Source organism: Struthio camelus, chromosome 1, assembly GCF_040807025.1.
Source record: "Struthio camelus isolate bStrCam1 chromosome 1, bStrCam1.hap1, whole genome shotgun sequence".
NCBI lineage: Eukaryota > Metazoa > Chordata > Aves > Struthioniformes > Struthionidae > Struthio > Struthio camelus.
In genome coordinates, this window is record NC_090942.1 from 216,819,009 (window position 1) to 216,835,141 (window position 16,133).

The following is a 16,133-nucleotide window of genomic DNA, read 5'->3' on the forward strand; positions in this document are numbered from 1 at the left end:
GACATACGTGGGCTGAATAGTACTCAGTAGATGTGTTAATTTCTAATTTATAGCCCCAAAACATAGTAGCATCCTAAATGGGTTAAATGAAAAGTCAAAAAAATGACCCTAATTATGAGAGCAGGAAAGAGTAGAGAAGTAAGTGTCTCCAGGTATCTTTTGTTAGGTGCCCAAAATTGGGTGGGATGAATCTAATCAAAATTTATCATTGGTTGAATTCACCACTAATGAGAAAAAGACAAGCCTATAGACAACAGAAGAGAGATCTAGCTGCTGATCTTTTCAGAGCCTTTCTATCTAAAATACAGTGAATAAAGGGCAGCTGTAACTATCACTACCAGATTCCAATACAGCTTGAACACTGCAAAGATTCTTGAACAGTCATAAAGAGTGAGAGAAACTAATCCTATTTCTCTTTGATTTTATACTCAAGCCACCAGAATTTCCAGATGGCAGAATCAGCTATCCTTTATATTGTTCATTTTTTTGGTGTTTTTATGTCTGCCATTTGTCCTCTGAAGCTTTCTGGTACTCTGTTGTTCTGCTTCATATACCCCAAGCTTCATTTCTGCAGCTGTGTTTCTTTTAAGATGTCACATTTGCTATAGAATTGAGGTCAGAGGCCTATTTTGTGATCCCACACTGCTATAGTTACTGGAATCCGTATTTTCTGCATTTACTTATTTATTTTTTCTTCTGGTTTATGATACTGGAGCTTAAGATTTCCATTAGGTATTGTTAGGTACAATATTACACAATCTCGGTGTATTACAAAGTTTCTGATGGTCAGCTTAACAAAGATAGAATTCTATTTTGCTTGCTGATTCTTTGAAAACCAGTTTAACTAATCTTACATCAAGCACACTGTTCAATACTTTTTGTTTTCAATAAAAGGTAAACTTACAGTGCGATAGGACATCATGGATCCCTGAAATTCCCAGAGGCCAATGAAACTTCTTTCTTTGGAAATCCTTCCGTTAAATGAAATCAAACACGCTTAAGCACCATAATCTCTGAATAGACGGGGCACAGGGGACACTGCTGCTGAAGTTTGTAATTAATTCTTCATGCATGATAAACAGTTTGTTGCAAGGTCTTATAGAAAGCTATAAGCTATATTACACAAGTTATATTACAAAGCCAAATATTATCATTAAATTGCATTTTTTTTTTGAATGTGTGCATGTTTGTTCCCCAGGAACAAATACCGTAGTGTATACAATCCATTTTCACTATGGTTAGTCTTGCTATGTTTCAACACAGAGGAAGAGAAACATACTACTTAAGGACAGGATTTTCAGCAATGTCTAAATCCTATTGATTTTCATTAGGAAAGCTTCACTGTACATCATTCCTCTATTACAGCCCCTCAGCCTCTGCAAAGACGCTGGATGCTACGACCTGCAGATTGTTGAAATAAAACACCTACTGTTTAGTAAATGCTATGCAAATCCAAGCAGTGAGTCACTAAAACTGTGTGTCTCATTGAAGAGACATACAAGAGGCATATAAGAGACAATCTCCCTAGCACATGAAAGAGAGGAAGATCCTGCAATGATCAGTTAGAAATTACCTTCAAAAGATCATGGACATCAGCCAGTATTATCAATCAATCAGGTGTGGCAAACTGATTTAAATCTCTACGCAGCTACAGTTCTGTTTGAAACCTTGATTTCCCATTACACCACTCACTTGTGTCTTCATTTATCTCTTTTCCCAAGGACAAGTGGAAAAGTTACATGACCTTTGATCATACATAATGTTGGGATTGTTTTTTATAAAGCAACAAGATCAATCACTCTGGGGCCTCCAATCAGGCTTGGCCATTCCAGATACTTCATCACTTGGCAGCACACTGTCGTGGCCTCGCTCTTGCCATATGTCCAAACCATCACTACTTAACTAATGTTTAAAACAGATCTGCAAAGTTAACTTATATCTTATGTCTTATATAATCATGGTCGCTAGATAGAAAAACTAACATCCATTAAAAAAAAAACAACTATCCTTTATTGACTCATAGCTTGTAAAAACCCCTGTCCTGAATACCTCATATGAAATTAAAAGAACACTTATATGACTAGCCTTGCCAATTTCTTTACTTATTGCTCTCAAGTGTTGACAGATATTATCTACTGCACACAGGGAAGCTAGTGATCTCCGAATTTCGGTGGTATTGTGGAAGACAAGACTTGTTTTCATGTGGCAAATCCTCAGTGCAGCGAGGAATGAAGTCAGTAATATACTAATAGAGACAGAGAGGAAAAGAAGCATTTGAAAAGATATTTGCTACAGGAAGTTTAATGTGGAACAATCTTCTTGTCTAAAAACGGGTTCACTTTCTTTATTCACTTTTGTGTGTAAGCTTATGATTAGGAAGGAAGGAGTGGTGTGCAAACTACAACATTGACCTTCAGGTCCCACTCTGGACACTAAAACATCTTAATTTGACTCTGAGAATTAAAAAATACTACTGAATATCTGTCTGGGTATACAAATACTAAAGTTGCTCCTGCACATTATAGTAATAGTGTGAAATAGCAATTCACAGGTAAATTACCTGAGGCATATAATCAAAACAAACATCTTGCAAAAAATGTATTAATAAATGATTGCCTCTCATGACCATAATGAAGCAATTGATTTGGTCATGCTGAATTATTTCTTACTGCTTCATCACAACCTGAAAGGATATATTACTTTTGGTTTCTTTAGCCTGAGGTTACTCAAAATGACTGTCATATCACACACTTGCTTATCCAAAGCTTTTAAAACACTGCCGCCTGCACTACCATTCTGATTTCAAGCACATACAAAGCTTAATCATAGATGCTTTTCTATTTGAAAGTCAATTCAGCGTTATAATTGACCACAAGAATCCAGACTGTTTGTAGTTTACCTTCAGATGTTACAGTGTCTTACTGTTTGTCAAGAGTAGCATATGATGTAACATATTGCTGTCACGTATAACTATGATATAGTTAAAAGATGTATGGTGCAATTAATACTGAAAACACTGTGCTAGATTTGGTTGCTACTAATGGATAATATCAACAATTTCAAGTGTATTATAAACCAGTACAATCCATTATTGGTATCAAAAACTTCTTAGAAGTACAGTGTAATAGTCACATGAGATGACATGTAAGAGAAACCACTGGAAAAACTACAGATTATTCACTGTAGATGAAACTAGTAGAATAATCTCATGTGCATGACATTTTTAAAGACAAGCAAATTCCTTCATCTCAAGTATATGTCATTAATTAAAAACTTGGTTATGAAATAATTATTATGGAGCTAAAAATCTACTTCCTGTTCATTCTGTCCTTATGTACAGTGAAAATAACCATTTTATTTACCTAGAAATTAGCGCTAAACGGGGCATAATATTTCTGCATCTTGCATTTGCTTTGGAGGCAATGAGCCATCTCTACAGTGAACATCAAATGAAACAAACCGCAACTCCCTAATTCCTTTATAAAGCATAATTTTAAGTAAAAAAAAAAAATGCAGCTAATGAACTGAAATTCTAACAACCTAAACTCATTGCATTTCAGTATTGGCAGGTCAATCAGTTAACAAATGAACAAAGTCAGGTGCCGTTTGAGCTACAAGAGAGGTCAATCATCAAGTTTAAAATGGATATCTTTTCATTTTCGTATTTACCTTTAGGTCCTTTAAACAGCTTGATCTCTACCACGGTCTCCAGAATAGGTCTCCTTCGGCGAACGTACAGGCGGACTATTGAGCCAGCCTCTTTCAGGGCCTCCACAGCTTTGCTGTGTGAAACTTCTGACACATCGACCTCATTCACTCGCAAGATACAGTCGTTGACCCTACAGGAAAGACAAAGAACCACAACTACTAAATGCTTCAACTGTTATTTTGGACTCAATAGAGTTTCATTAGTAATGCTGTAAAATGAAAAATACTTCATTGCAAAGTTTGCCAGACAGATTCAATGCAATACGTTTCATCAGTGATGATGATAAGGGAAATGGAACACCTATTGCCTCCAAAAGATGCATCTGATTAGATCTAAAGTCTAGCTAATCACCTACACCTACTGTCCTCCTCCATAAATTGAGGCTATTATCTACTACAGTGATAGAAATGAAACTTTCGATAGAAATTTTTCCCCTTTACGAAGACTTTATTGAAAGACTTTTACTCAGCAATATAATCTAGTTATAACATTCATGCTTCATGTATTACTGCTATGCTTGCTTTTAAGGAAACTAGTTGATTTAATTTAATACAGAGAGATCAGTAATCATTCGAATACTTCTTTAAACCTCTTATACTTCTTCAGCAGAGCCAATTAGATTGAATCATCAAAGTAAAAATGCTGTCCTGCAGAAAGCAGATAATTTAAAAGGAACATTTCATGCTAAATAATTAGAGTAAATTTCATTGCTTATGTTTTCATCACTGACTGTAGGCTCTAAGACCTGCTATGTGGTAATATCGTCTATTTTTTGTTAACTACTTATGAAATTCCCTCATATTCTTATTAAAGGCATCTACTATATTAACTTAGGATAAACTAATTTATTTAACCACCAAAAGTCCTGGTTAGATTAGTATTCTCCCTATCTTACAGATTTGTTCAGGCTGAAAAGGAAATTTGAAGCCTAAGAGTACTAATTCCAAAGTACTAGGCTCAAAACTTAACTGCTGAACCATTCTATCTTCGTCAATTCCTGGTAAGTAGGTAAGTGCAAGTTCCAAAGAACTTGACGAACTGAAACTATACGCCTCTTGCTCAATGTAAATTTGCTATGAGATGCCTGTATTTTGGGTACTGAAGAAAAAGGCATATATAAATGAACATGTTATTCGGTGTGTCTAAAAGGACAATCAATGAAGTATAGGACACTAAAAATATTCCCATTTCCCGTATACTTCTATACATAACAATCAACTATGAAATATAACCTGTTGCAGCAAAAGAACAATTGAACAGTATATTGCTCACGAGTCGAGTCCTAGCACAAGAAGTGAGAATAAAGTGCTAAAAAAAGTTTAATTCAACTTTGAGAACTTAGAATTGATTTTTGTTTTGTTCTTATGCTGTTGTTTTTTAATAAAAAGGAAAAAGAAATAAACTATTTGAAACCAAAGATGTATTATTTTGTCAGCCTTTTGAAGGGACATTTACAGAGGGAAATGTTTCTAATAGCTTTCAACTGATAGTTGGTTCAGTTTGGAAAGGAAATAAAATTGAAACGTCCCTTCTGATAAAAAGTGACGTATTGCAAAGATTCCAGTTTTCATTCAATGATTTGATTTTCTGCTTTCCTTCAACGCCAGAAGTATTAATTTTTCAAATGTAGAATTGTGTAGTTTGGCTGTCAAATTAATAAGTGCTCTAATATAAATTGTTTTCTTTTAAATAATTCTTTTAAATAGATCATGTATGCATCCTGCTACCACTTCCTACTCAGACAAATAGTAATTATATCTAAGTTGCTGTTCCATCTTTCTATTAATATTGTTATGCACGTGATTCTTGTCAAATTTCTGATTCTTATCATTGTCATATCTGCAGTAGAATTGGCTGTACCACCCTTAATGAACAAACTACAGAATTCTAACCATTGGATGGCTTTGAAGATGAAAAGGGGAAAAAAGACTGTAAAAAGACTAAAAAGGAGGGTTGCATTTACTTTGTTTTCATATACTCTTATGTCCTGCACTGATAAATATTGATATTACTACACAGCCCTGTATATCTAAAAACTCTTATAAAAAAGGCTCTAGTGATGCCTCCCTCTAAGGGAAAAGTCATGTCTTCTGCAGAGAGTCAATAAGAACATGAAATAATACTTGCCAAAACCAGTAAGCCACATACATTCATTTACTGAACAAGTAAGATCCTTTGGAAAAGGATGTTTATACCACACCAGTACTCTCATCTTAGTGTTCAAAATCTGTCATTTCAGAGTTATATGCTTCTTTAAAAAAGTAAGATCATCCTTTATAAACCATGTAAAAACTAATGCTACTGGTGTAGGATGAATATAAGAGTAAGAGAATAGAAAGCTGCTCCAGTGATGCAAAGAAGAAATACAAACTATGCTGATACAGAAGTAACATGCCAACAATTATCCTATTCAGTCTGCTGTGATGAATGCACACAGTGCTAGATATTTAGCTACATTTTTCCAGTCCTGTAGCTTATTTTCTCAGAGCTGAGTTTTCTGTAACTAAAAGAAATGCAATATTTAAGAGCATGTGTGTATGTGCATATCAGTACCTGTAAATGCACACATGTGCCTACAGAGTTCTTCTGGCCTCAGTAGAATTTTGTTTGACATGCAGCTACAATACCAGACCATCAGAATCCAGTGATCTCAAGGATTTACAAATATGCCCTGAGAATATTCATACCCCTAAAACAGCATGTCCGTAGCGCAATGAAATAAATGGCATGAGTTGGTAAACTGGCCATATCCTTCACCATAATAACTAAACTATTATTATTATTATTAAAACAGAAAATCTAAAAGCTTTTTTTTAACTTAGAAACTTAAGCGCACTTAGCAAATTCAAAGAATTGACTGTGATGTCCTTGTTTTTCTCCTTGAAGCTATGCAGAAGGTTTTCAGGGCCAATATTTTGCACAGTTGTTATTATTTAAAGACAGAAGCTTACGAAAGTGGGCTTGGGATACTTTTCCCTTTATCTAAATCTTCACAGCACAGTTCCTACCATACTCAAGCTCTGCTCTCTTAGTCACCCATAAATGCTGCAGCAACATAAACCTAAAATAACAGCAAAACATGTCACTAAACCAATTAGTTAAAGAAAAGTACTATCCTTTAAAGATTTCTTGACAGTTTGTTCTAGACCCACCTACCTTCTAAGCTTACAGACTGCAAGCACCCTTTACAGCTGATTATTGCTTCAGTCAAGTAGTTAAAAAACAAGATGGCCACAATACTTAAGCACTTCTTAGAAATTTAGTAGGTGTCAACTGGCAACAATCATTCTGTTTGGTCTGTTCTGTGCAATATGATGTACGGCAGAGAAACCCAAAGTAGTCTAGCATGGTAGCAAAGAGCCCTGAAGAGCTAACTGTCCTGTGGAGAAGCATTCGCTCCCGTGCGGCTCCATAAACGAATTAGGTAAAGGGCACAGCGATTGAGTGTGGGTGTCATGCAACTGCGTGGGGCCCAAGAACTCGGACATGAGCACGGACTTCTTATGGGACCGGCATAACACTGAAATGTCAAACCCGCAAGGCAACCTTACTCAGGTCCTGCTCAAAGCAATCAACCATGGGCTCCAAAACAAGAGACGGATCTGTGCTCTGTGGAACAGATTAAAAAATAAGTAAAGCTGCAGTTATCTGCAGGTCTTAGTTATTGTCAGGACACCTTCAGTCAAATCTGCAGTTTATTAACCGGGCAGCCCCGCTTCTAACAAATGCAGAATTATGACCATTAGCAGATTATTTCCAAGCAAATCTAGCTTTTTTTTTTTTTTTTTTTTTTTAAGCCATCTTCTCCAAAAAGCTGAAATTGATCTGGACTTCATTCTTTCATCAAAGCTTTGCAATCAAGATAAAATATTGAGGGGAAGATCAGTGCAAAACTCCTTAGGTATCAGACAGACAACATAAATAAGAGAGAGAAGAACTAAACTTCCACTTCATTTCCTTACTCCTGCTCTGTCTAACCTTTTTCCCCAAACCTCCCCTGTCAAAGGTTTGATGCTTGCTTTCTTCGAGAAATCATGAGAACACACCACTTTCAGCAGGAAGACAAGATTAAAAGAGACAAGCTGCAGGGACTGATTATTATCCTTTATTAAAGAAATAAATGAATCATAATATAGATACATTCCCTGACCTTAGGAGAACCAGTCCAGCAGGCATGAATACAGACAGGGAGATGTTTCCTTTTAGTCATTTATTTTTAAACCTGGTATGCACCCTTTCCATCCTACAGTAAATAGAATTTACGGTATATGGAGCTGAGGAGAGTGGAATTCTTGGTACCTGCCCATATCACTTCCTTCAGTTTAAGGCGAAATGCATTTTTTTATTATTACTTTTAAGCATGAATTCAGAATAACGGCTGGGATCTGAATTCTACTACACAGCAGCCCTCGGATCTGCCATTCTGATTACAGAGTGTAGAGCTAAACCTAAATGGCAATGACATACATATAGCATGTGGCATACTGTTTACTTAGGTATAATCTAATCTCCTCTATTCAGCTATTCACTAGGCACATCATCCAATTTCTGTAGCAAATTCACATTTACACTCAGGCCCCTTTCTGACATTGTAAAGTAGTATAAAGCTACTGTTACGTCTAAGTGAAAAATAAAGGGATAAACCTTAGCAGAAAAAGAAAAGATCAGATCTCATTTGCCATTTCTGCTTCTTTTTGGAAAACAGAGTGTATCAAGCACTTATGAAAATATATTTGATGAAGGTACTAGCCAATCCTAATTCAATATTTGACCCTATATATTTTATAATGAAATTACAAGTCATCTCATAGAACATTTACAGGCTTAAATATGCTTGATAAAAGCTACAGTTTTGTACAGAAAAATAATTCAGGATTTGACAGGATTTGAGACAAACAATACAAATATGAAATCCTAGGAATATTTTTATTACTTTAAATACATGTTCAAATATTACTACAATATAATGGAAACCTAGTTATATTTAACATTCAGGCAATATCTGAAGCATCAAATCTAACCTGTTCTTCCAGCAACAGCAGAATCGTCTGCACTCCTGAAGAACACAAATAAGGACTAAAAATTGAATATTGCACTTCTGAGGAGAAAAAAAAAACAAACCCTTCAACCTCTCAAATATTTTGCAAGTGAGACTAAGCTATTACAACAAAATAGTTTGAAGAAAAATATAATCTTTTCCCTTAAGGCACCGGCCTGGCACCCGACTCCCAGCAATTCCTGTGCGGCCTTGAGCAGGTCACTTGTTTTTTCATAGCCTTTAATAAAGTATTAAAAGGCCACCAACTTTCCACTCTTTGTCTCCTGTTTACAATCTAAATAAACTTCCTAGAGGAGACTCTACACCTTCTTGGCTCATCTCAGACAGTGCCTAAGCCCCAGTGCAGCCTCTAAGCACATTCAACAAAAATAATGAGTAAAAGCAGCTCTCTGGCGTTTCCTGGCTGCATTCACCCTTGTCACCAGCCTCTAGAGGGGAGGGATGAAGACCAAATACTTCTGCTGCTCACAGAGCTTGTGGGGTGCACGTATATAAAGGCAAGAACTAAACTCTTCCCCTGCATTTCTGTAAGTAAATACAAATAAGTGGATGTTTTCTCCACCTGTGCTGGCAGAGCAGTTTCAGTCTCTCAGCTGCGTGGAGCCTGAAGGTTGCAGTGGCTGAGCTAGCGAGTTCTGCCAAAAAGCAGGGTGTACTCGTTCAAGCCCAGTGCCACGCTGATGCACTCTCACAGGTGACAATAGCACTGGCTTGATTTTCAGCCCAGAGCCTGTAGAAGTGATTGCATCTGAAATCCTATGAATGTTTTTGATTTAAATATATATTTAGATACGACTACAGTATAATGGAAACAAAGTCTGTCCTTCTGTGTACGACAGCTGCTGACATGAGGTTATGGAGTGTGACCTGAAACTGTGTTAGCTGCCCCTACAGTTCACTGTTTGCTACTTTAGATCTTTGCAGTGGTCTCAGCATAAAAAGGGCCATTTATCTTCCCAAGAAGAAAGCCTACCTCGAACATGCTCCCCTCTAAATGATAGAGTGCAAAAGGTGCAGTGGAGCAGCGGAAAGTGCCTGCAGCACCATGGATCCAGCTCACTCTCTCCATGTTGATGCAAAGTCTCAGTCACTATTGTGACTCCTGGATCCAGGACCTACTAGCAAGAACCCCATGTCCTCTAGAAGGTAGCAGATGTGTGGGTTGCACAAGAAGGCAAGAAGTACAGAAGTTACTCCTTGGTATATGAGGAGTCCAGTGATGAGTCAGGAGGTTGAAATGTCTCCTCTAATGTAGTCAAACGTTTCAGACTGGCCCCTAGGAGTGTTTAAAGTCACACGTGTGTGATTTACAGGTGTCCTACAAAAAGCGTTATTATAGTTCCACGATAAAGGCTGAACCCAAATTGTCAGCATATAACTCAAATTTCAGAAAATCCTTCTGAATTTCAGAATGTGTTATTGCCTGAAATTATTGTATATTTATAGATCCATACTGAGACCTGAGACATAACCAGCACAGCTACAGGACTATCGTAAGAAACTAACATTTACTGTTCATTGCTACTGCTTTAGTTAGTCATGGATTTTAAAATACTACAGTCATCTTAATGAAATGTCAACGTACTAAAGGGTTTGCATAATACCAACTGCATTTGGAACTCAAGCGAGTGGCTGGTAACAATATCAGTAAAAATATTAGCACAGCAGCTTCTTATCATACACTGTGTCTCTTTTCTCCTCTGTTTCCTTTATGACTCTATTTTCTATTTCTGAAGCTGCAAGACAGAAACAGACAGCATATTGCACTATATAATTAGTAGAGGAAAAGTCCCTGCAGCCTCTAGATTGCTAGAAGAAAATATATTTAGAAACTTGAATCTGCTGCTATTTACACAGCTTCAATACAGGATGCATCAGCATCTCCCCCCACCCCCTCTTTTTAAGGTCTTAAACTCAGCTGCAAGACTTCACTCCAGGCACAGAATTAGCCAGAAAGCAATTTATCTCTTGTTTAAAATACTTTGCATCACTTCTGCATTCTAGCCTAGTTCTGAGAACTTCCTGGGTTAAGGCTAGGGCTTTCCTTCAGTTAACCCATTCTGCTACATTGAACAGATGCTGTGACACAAAAGCTTTGGATTTCATCATAATGTCATCATAAAAGCATTATGCTTTTATGAGGTGTCCCTTTATCACTGGGTGTCTGGGAGTGCTTATGTGCATCTCTTGGTCAAAAATTCCCACCAAGCTAACATCTAGGATCCAGGAGAGTCTGAATCCAAAGAGAGCTCATGCTATATCAAATTGGCCCAATAAAATCCTAAGCCAGCTGAGATACTGATAGTGGTAGATCTAGTGCAGAAATCCAGCTAGATCAATCTTTTCCATTTGTCTACTGGGTCAATTACCTCAGGTAAAAGGCCACATTAATGCAGCTCTGCAACTTCCAGTCTCCCAGGCAGCTCATTTAGAGCTAGCTTGAGTACCTGCACAACCCTGCACTGTGACAGTCACACGCAGTGATTGATTCCCAGAGGGTGCTCATTAATAGGAGTAAGTATAGGAAAGAAAAAAGAACAGGCACAACTATGCAGTGTAAACAACTCTCCCAAAGATTTCAGTCAGAGAGCTTGAGTCCTGGCAGCAGAACATCTGCAAAAACATAACACTGAGCATCAACATAAATTAGCTGTCACCCAGGCCATACCAGTCTAGATGCACCGGGCCTATCCAGTTGAATGTCACTGACCACATCCCTGCCAAGTGCTGAAGAGACCTGCCTGGATGCCAAGCCCTTTGCATGGTGGAAACACGCTGCTCCTATTGCCTGGATTATCACCTTATTAGAGAAGATAAGAGCTAAAATGTATAGAGTAAAATAGTCCCTCGCTGCAAAGACAAAAATTAAAAGTTCTATGAGAACATAAGTAAGTCAAACCAATGGTCCATCTAGCCTGGTATTTCTTTCCAAATGTGGTCAACAGCAGATGGTAAAGGAAAAATGTAACATAACATTTACCCAGAATACTCTTCCAGCTGCTGATGATTTGTTGCTCTGAATAACTCTGATTTACACTGAATAAACTACTCCACTCAATTAAAAATTAATAATTTAATTCTAATACCCTTTAAATTAAAATAAAAAGGTTAGGCAATCAGGGGAAACAAAAATCAAAATTACCAGCTGTTGTCTTATTATCCAATGTCATCTCCTAGAAAAACGTTTTGCCTACCTTTCTATGTGTTTCCATCACTGAGGCGGCTCTACTTTGTATAATATAATGCTCTTAAATTGCAGTTGAAATCTTTCATTATTCAGGAAAGCATCCTCAATACAACTAGAAAGAAATTCTGCTCCTTGATTGGCTTGATGAAATATTTAAGTATCTTGCAGAAATTGTTAACAACGATAGAAACTAATGCAGGTGCAGATAGGATTAACCCTGTTCGGTGTTCAGGAGATCCATCTGAGATTTAGAAGACCCTGGTTCACAACCTCTACCTGAATCTCCAAGGAGGACTCTCACTGCTGGGGTTCTCTGGCTAAATTAGTATTTACTTGTCTTACAGGTACTTTGGGAGAAAGCATGAATAGACACTTGTCTCAGAGCCCCTCCACTTGAATGGTCGGATTACGCTCTGGGGAGATGAAGGTCAGCTCACCTTCAGAGGGGAGGAAGGTGGACCCAGGTCCCCTTCAGAGGCGAGCTGAAAGGGAATGATTTTACCACTGCTTTTGTGCAAGGAGGAAACCCTGATTTACCTCTTTCCTCTTCATGCTGAAAAGCAATTTGGAGCTAATATTGTACCAAAAAAGTGTTTGCTCAGCTTCAGTATAGTATTCTGAAGTCTTTTTAGACCTGAAATTTGTAGATAGCAAGTTTTTTATGTGGCAAGGCAGTCAGCGCTCTATTGAGAAATGCTCTGGCGCAAGGGAGACTTAAAAAAAAAGCTTACTAAACTAATACAATTCAAATTAGGAAACTGCATAATTTAAACAAATTGCTGCATCTATCAAAAACTCTAAAAAATTTACTAATGCCTAATGCACTAAGCGTTCATATTTTAAATTACTGATTTCAAAAAGAAACTTGGCAAAGGAATTAATCTCAGTCAATTCTCAGCTGTAAGCATGAATTTCTTACTAAAATTTCACAACTTATCCTGCATGTAAACACTAACTTGACCTTTTTATTATTATTCAAAGCTGTATAAGAGCTGAAGTTTCATAAACAATACGAATTGCTCACCACATGTGACTTAGGATTACTTCAGATTTATTAGCTGTGGACTCCTGGAACACGGCTAACAATATCCAGGAGCTAAAAATGGTTGCAAATTCCACCTCAACTCCAAATATCCTTATCTACACGCTCACATTAGAAAAAACAATGCAGTTACAATTTCTCACATATCTGCCCCGAGGCGGAGCCAGGGGAACAGATGGACCTTGCTACAACAGGCATCATTCTGGGTCTGTCTGATAAAAATCCAGAGATGTTAGGGACAGACAAACCCACCTCACACATCTACTGGCGTGGAGTGAGGAAAGGAGCAAAAACCTATTTAATAGCTCGTTTAACAGCTCACAGAGTACTCTCACCTCACTGCCTGTGCTTTGGGAAGGGGAGGTAGTTATTAGCTAATGGTAGCTCATATCACAGGGTGCAGCTACACGGGGCTGAGGGGGAGGAGTAGGTAACACCCATCCAATTTGCACACACACAGACTCAAGCATAAATTTTTGGAAACGTGAAGTCTAAACACACATAACTGGAAGACTTTCTTTTTTTTTTTCTCCCCCCTCCTTCTTTTTTCCCCCTAAATCATGTGTATCCTGAAAGCAGGCTAATACCCTGCTGCTATACAACACCTTCAGGGGTCTAGCTGCTCTAAATCATTTATAACAAAAATGATTTCCTGTGGCACCGAGCCTCGAGTTACGACTTGGCCAGCATAACTCCAAGCAAATTAACTCTCCTTTGCCAGGCAGGCCACACCTAGCGTAATCTTGCACCCACTTTACCGTGGTTCACTTCACCTATTATTCCTTTAAAAATACGCCCTGGCTAAGATAAAAACCCCTTCCCGAAAGAAATCCGTAACTTTCTGCTCAAGAAGGGTTAGGGCTTGCCAAGGCAAGGCTGGGGCTGAAGCGGCCCCTTCGCCACGCACACTAAGGCAAACGGCGGACTGAAACACTTTGCCGCCCGCTAAGGACAATTTTTTACTTCTCAGACCTGGGAATCCTGCCTGAAGTTAAAGAAATCAGGGGCAACTTGACTAAAAACAATACGCGTGGAAGAGGGCAAAGCGGACAGAAGCGTGAGGGGAATCGGGTCGCCGGCTCCACCGAGTAACGCTGGCAAACGCCGGCCAAACGCCCGGTTAGTAATCAAGCCCCGTGAGACCACATTTTTGTCGAAATGTGTGATTCTGACAGCATAGCTATTTCGGTAAGGTCAGGGAGAAGGAGCCGGAGAGGAAGGAGACGGTTAAATTAAGGCAGGTCCGTGCAGGCAGGGGAGGGGGCAGGCAGCGGGGAGAAGCCGGGAGCCGGCGAGGGAGCCTTCGCTGGAACAGGCCCGCCGAGCAGAGCCGAATTTTCTGTCGCCGATACCTAGAGGAACTGCTATTTATTTCTCCTTCGGGTGCTCCCCCAACCCCGTCCCCGGCCTTGGGTCGCGGCCCCCGTCGTCCTTCGCTCTTACCACATCTTCCCATTCCTCCGTCCGTGCCCCGACCGCCCCGTTATCCTCGGCCCCTCGGCGCGAGCTGGCGAACCCAGCCCTGAAACGCCACCCGCCTCTGGCAGCCAGCGAGCGGCGCGGTGGCGGCGGCGGTGGCGTCTGGGCGGCGCTGGCAGCCAGCGGGGACAGCAGCCTCTAATGGCGGCCAGCAGGAAGGCCAGCGTTCATGGCTGGCCTTCCCAGAGGCCAAGGTGGGATGGCGGAAGAAGGAGGAAAGGGAGGTTAGGCAGCTGTGGGGCGTCGCGAGAGGTGTCGGGGCAAAGGAAGGAAAACAAACGCGCTGGCGCGCGCACACACACGCACACCAAACCCCTGTGAAGTCTGAGGACGGCACGGGGAAGCTGCGAGGCTCCTCCCTGCTCGGCCGGCGGCGGGGGTGCGGGATGGGGCAGGGAGGCTTCGCGGCCCCGACTTACCCCCGGCGAGCTGCGGCCAGGGGTCCCGCCGGCGCCCCGAGACGGGGCCGGGAGGGTCGCTCGTTCCTCGGCCCCGTCTGCCCGCTTCCCGCTCGTGACGGAGGTACGCTTTGGCTGCTGAATATAACCAACTCCTCGGTTGTTCCTCACCCTCGGTTAAAATCCTCCCGGCCGACACTAACGCTGTCTGAAGCATATTCAGGTTTGTGCAGGAAAACCAGTTACGACAGATAACCCAGGAGGCAATTCCAGGTGCAGCATTTTTACAAGCGCTTTTCATCCGGGGCTCTCGGCGGGCTTTGCAAATATGAACTCGCTCAAGCTGCACAACAAACCCCCCCCCCCCCCCGCTCCCGCCATCACCCCACCCCGAGGCAAAGATACTGAGCCCGATACCCCTTTTACAAATGGGGAAACTTAAGCGCGAAAGGCAAAAAGTGCTGCCAGAGCTGAGGCGTAACAAGCTGAGAACAAAACCCAGCAGTCCTGCCTCCCGGGCTCCTGCACTGACAAGTAGCAAACGCTCCCTTCTGCTCCGGTTTGATTCAGAATAGTTATTCCAAACAGAGGTGTAGCATTAAAAAAAAAATAATAATAAATAAAATGAAGGCGGAGTAAACATGTACTTCCAGTTCGGTAGGAAACGTCAGCCGCTTCGGAGCATCAGTACCAACCATTACGCTACGGGCTGGAAATCGAGCGTAGGGATGGCTGCAACTCTAAGTAGCCAGCACAGAGTAACACGCAGGACGGCGCAACGTAGCCAGCGCATCCAAAGAAAGGCCTCGCACATCGTGCGAGTCTGATACTAAAAGCCGCGTGCCCCGGGGGGAAAGAAATGTCGCCTCCCCTGCTCCAACGCCTGCAGTAAAAGCAGAGCAGGGAGTGTGAGAACGGGGGTGAGACAGCGTCAGGAAAGGTGGAAGTCCAGGTGTTTATTCAGACCGCAGCCGGCGGTAACAGGCTGGCTGTCTCACAGCGTGTCAGTCTTTCTCGTTTGGGCTGTCAGAAGTGAAAAGTTTGACCAAGCTTCTTCCTAAAAGTTTTAAGAATTCAACCTGTTCTGTTTATAAAGAGGTACTTTGTTTTTCTTTTTTAATATCGTTTTAAGTCAGATCGTGTTTCATCTAAAATCTTATTTCCAGATTCGGTGGGCATTGAAAGAAATGGAAAACTCGGAAGATCCCCAGAGGGTTACACCTGTCCAGTACAGGAGCAGCTGTGTAATATTTTTCCCT

At 40.4% G+C, this 16,133-nt stretch overlaps 1 protein-coding gene across 19 annotated transcripts in view; it reads right to left on the reverse strand.

Moving 5' to 3' along the window:
- Nucleotides 1-16,133, reverse strand: part of DLG2 (discs large MAGUK scaffold protein 2) — a 1,033,288-nt gene that overhangs the window by 333,060 nt on the left and 684,095 nt on the right. For all 19 annotated transcript variants that reach the window (XM_068930581.1, XM_068930580.1, XM_068930592.1 and 16 more), the window contains one exon: nucleotides 3,670-3,839. In XM_068930581.1, the coding sequence (XP_068786682.1) occupies nucleotides 3,670-3,839 (170 nt within the window). The remainder of the gene's footprint in view (nucleotides 1-3,669; nucleotides 3,840-16,133) is intronic.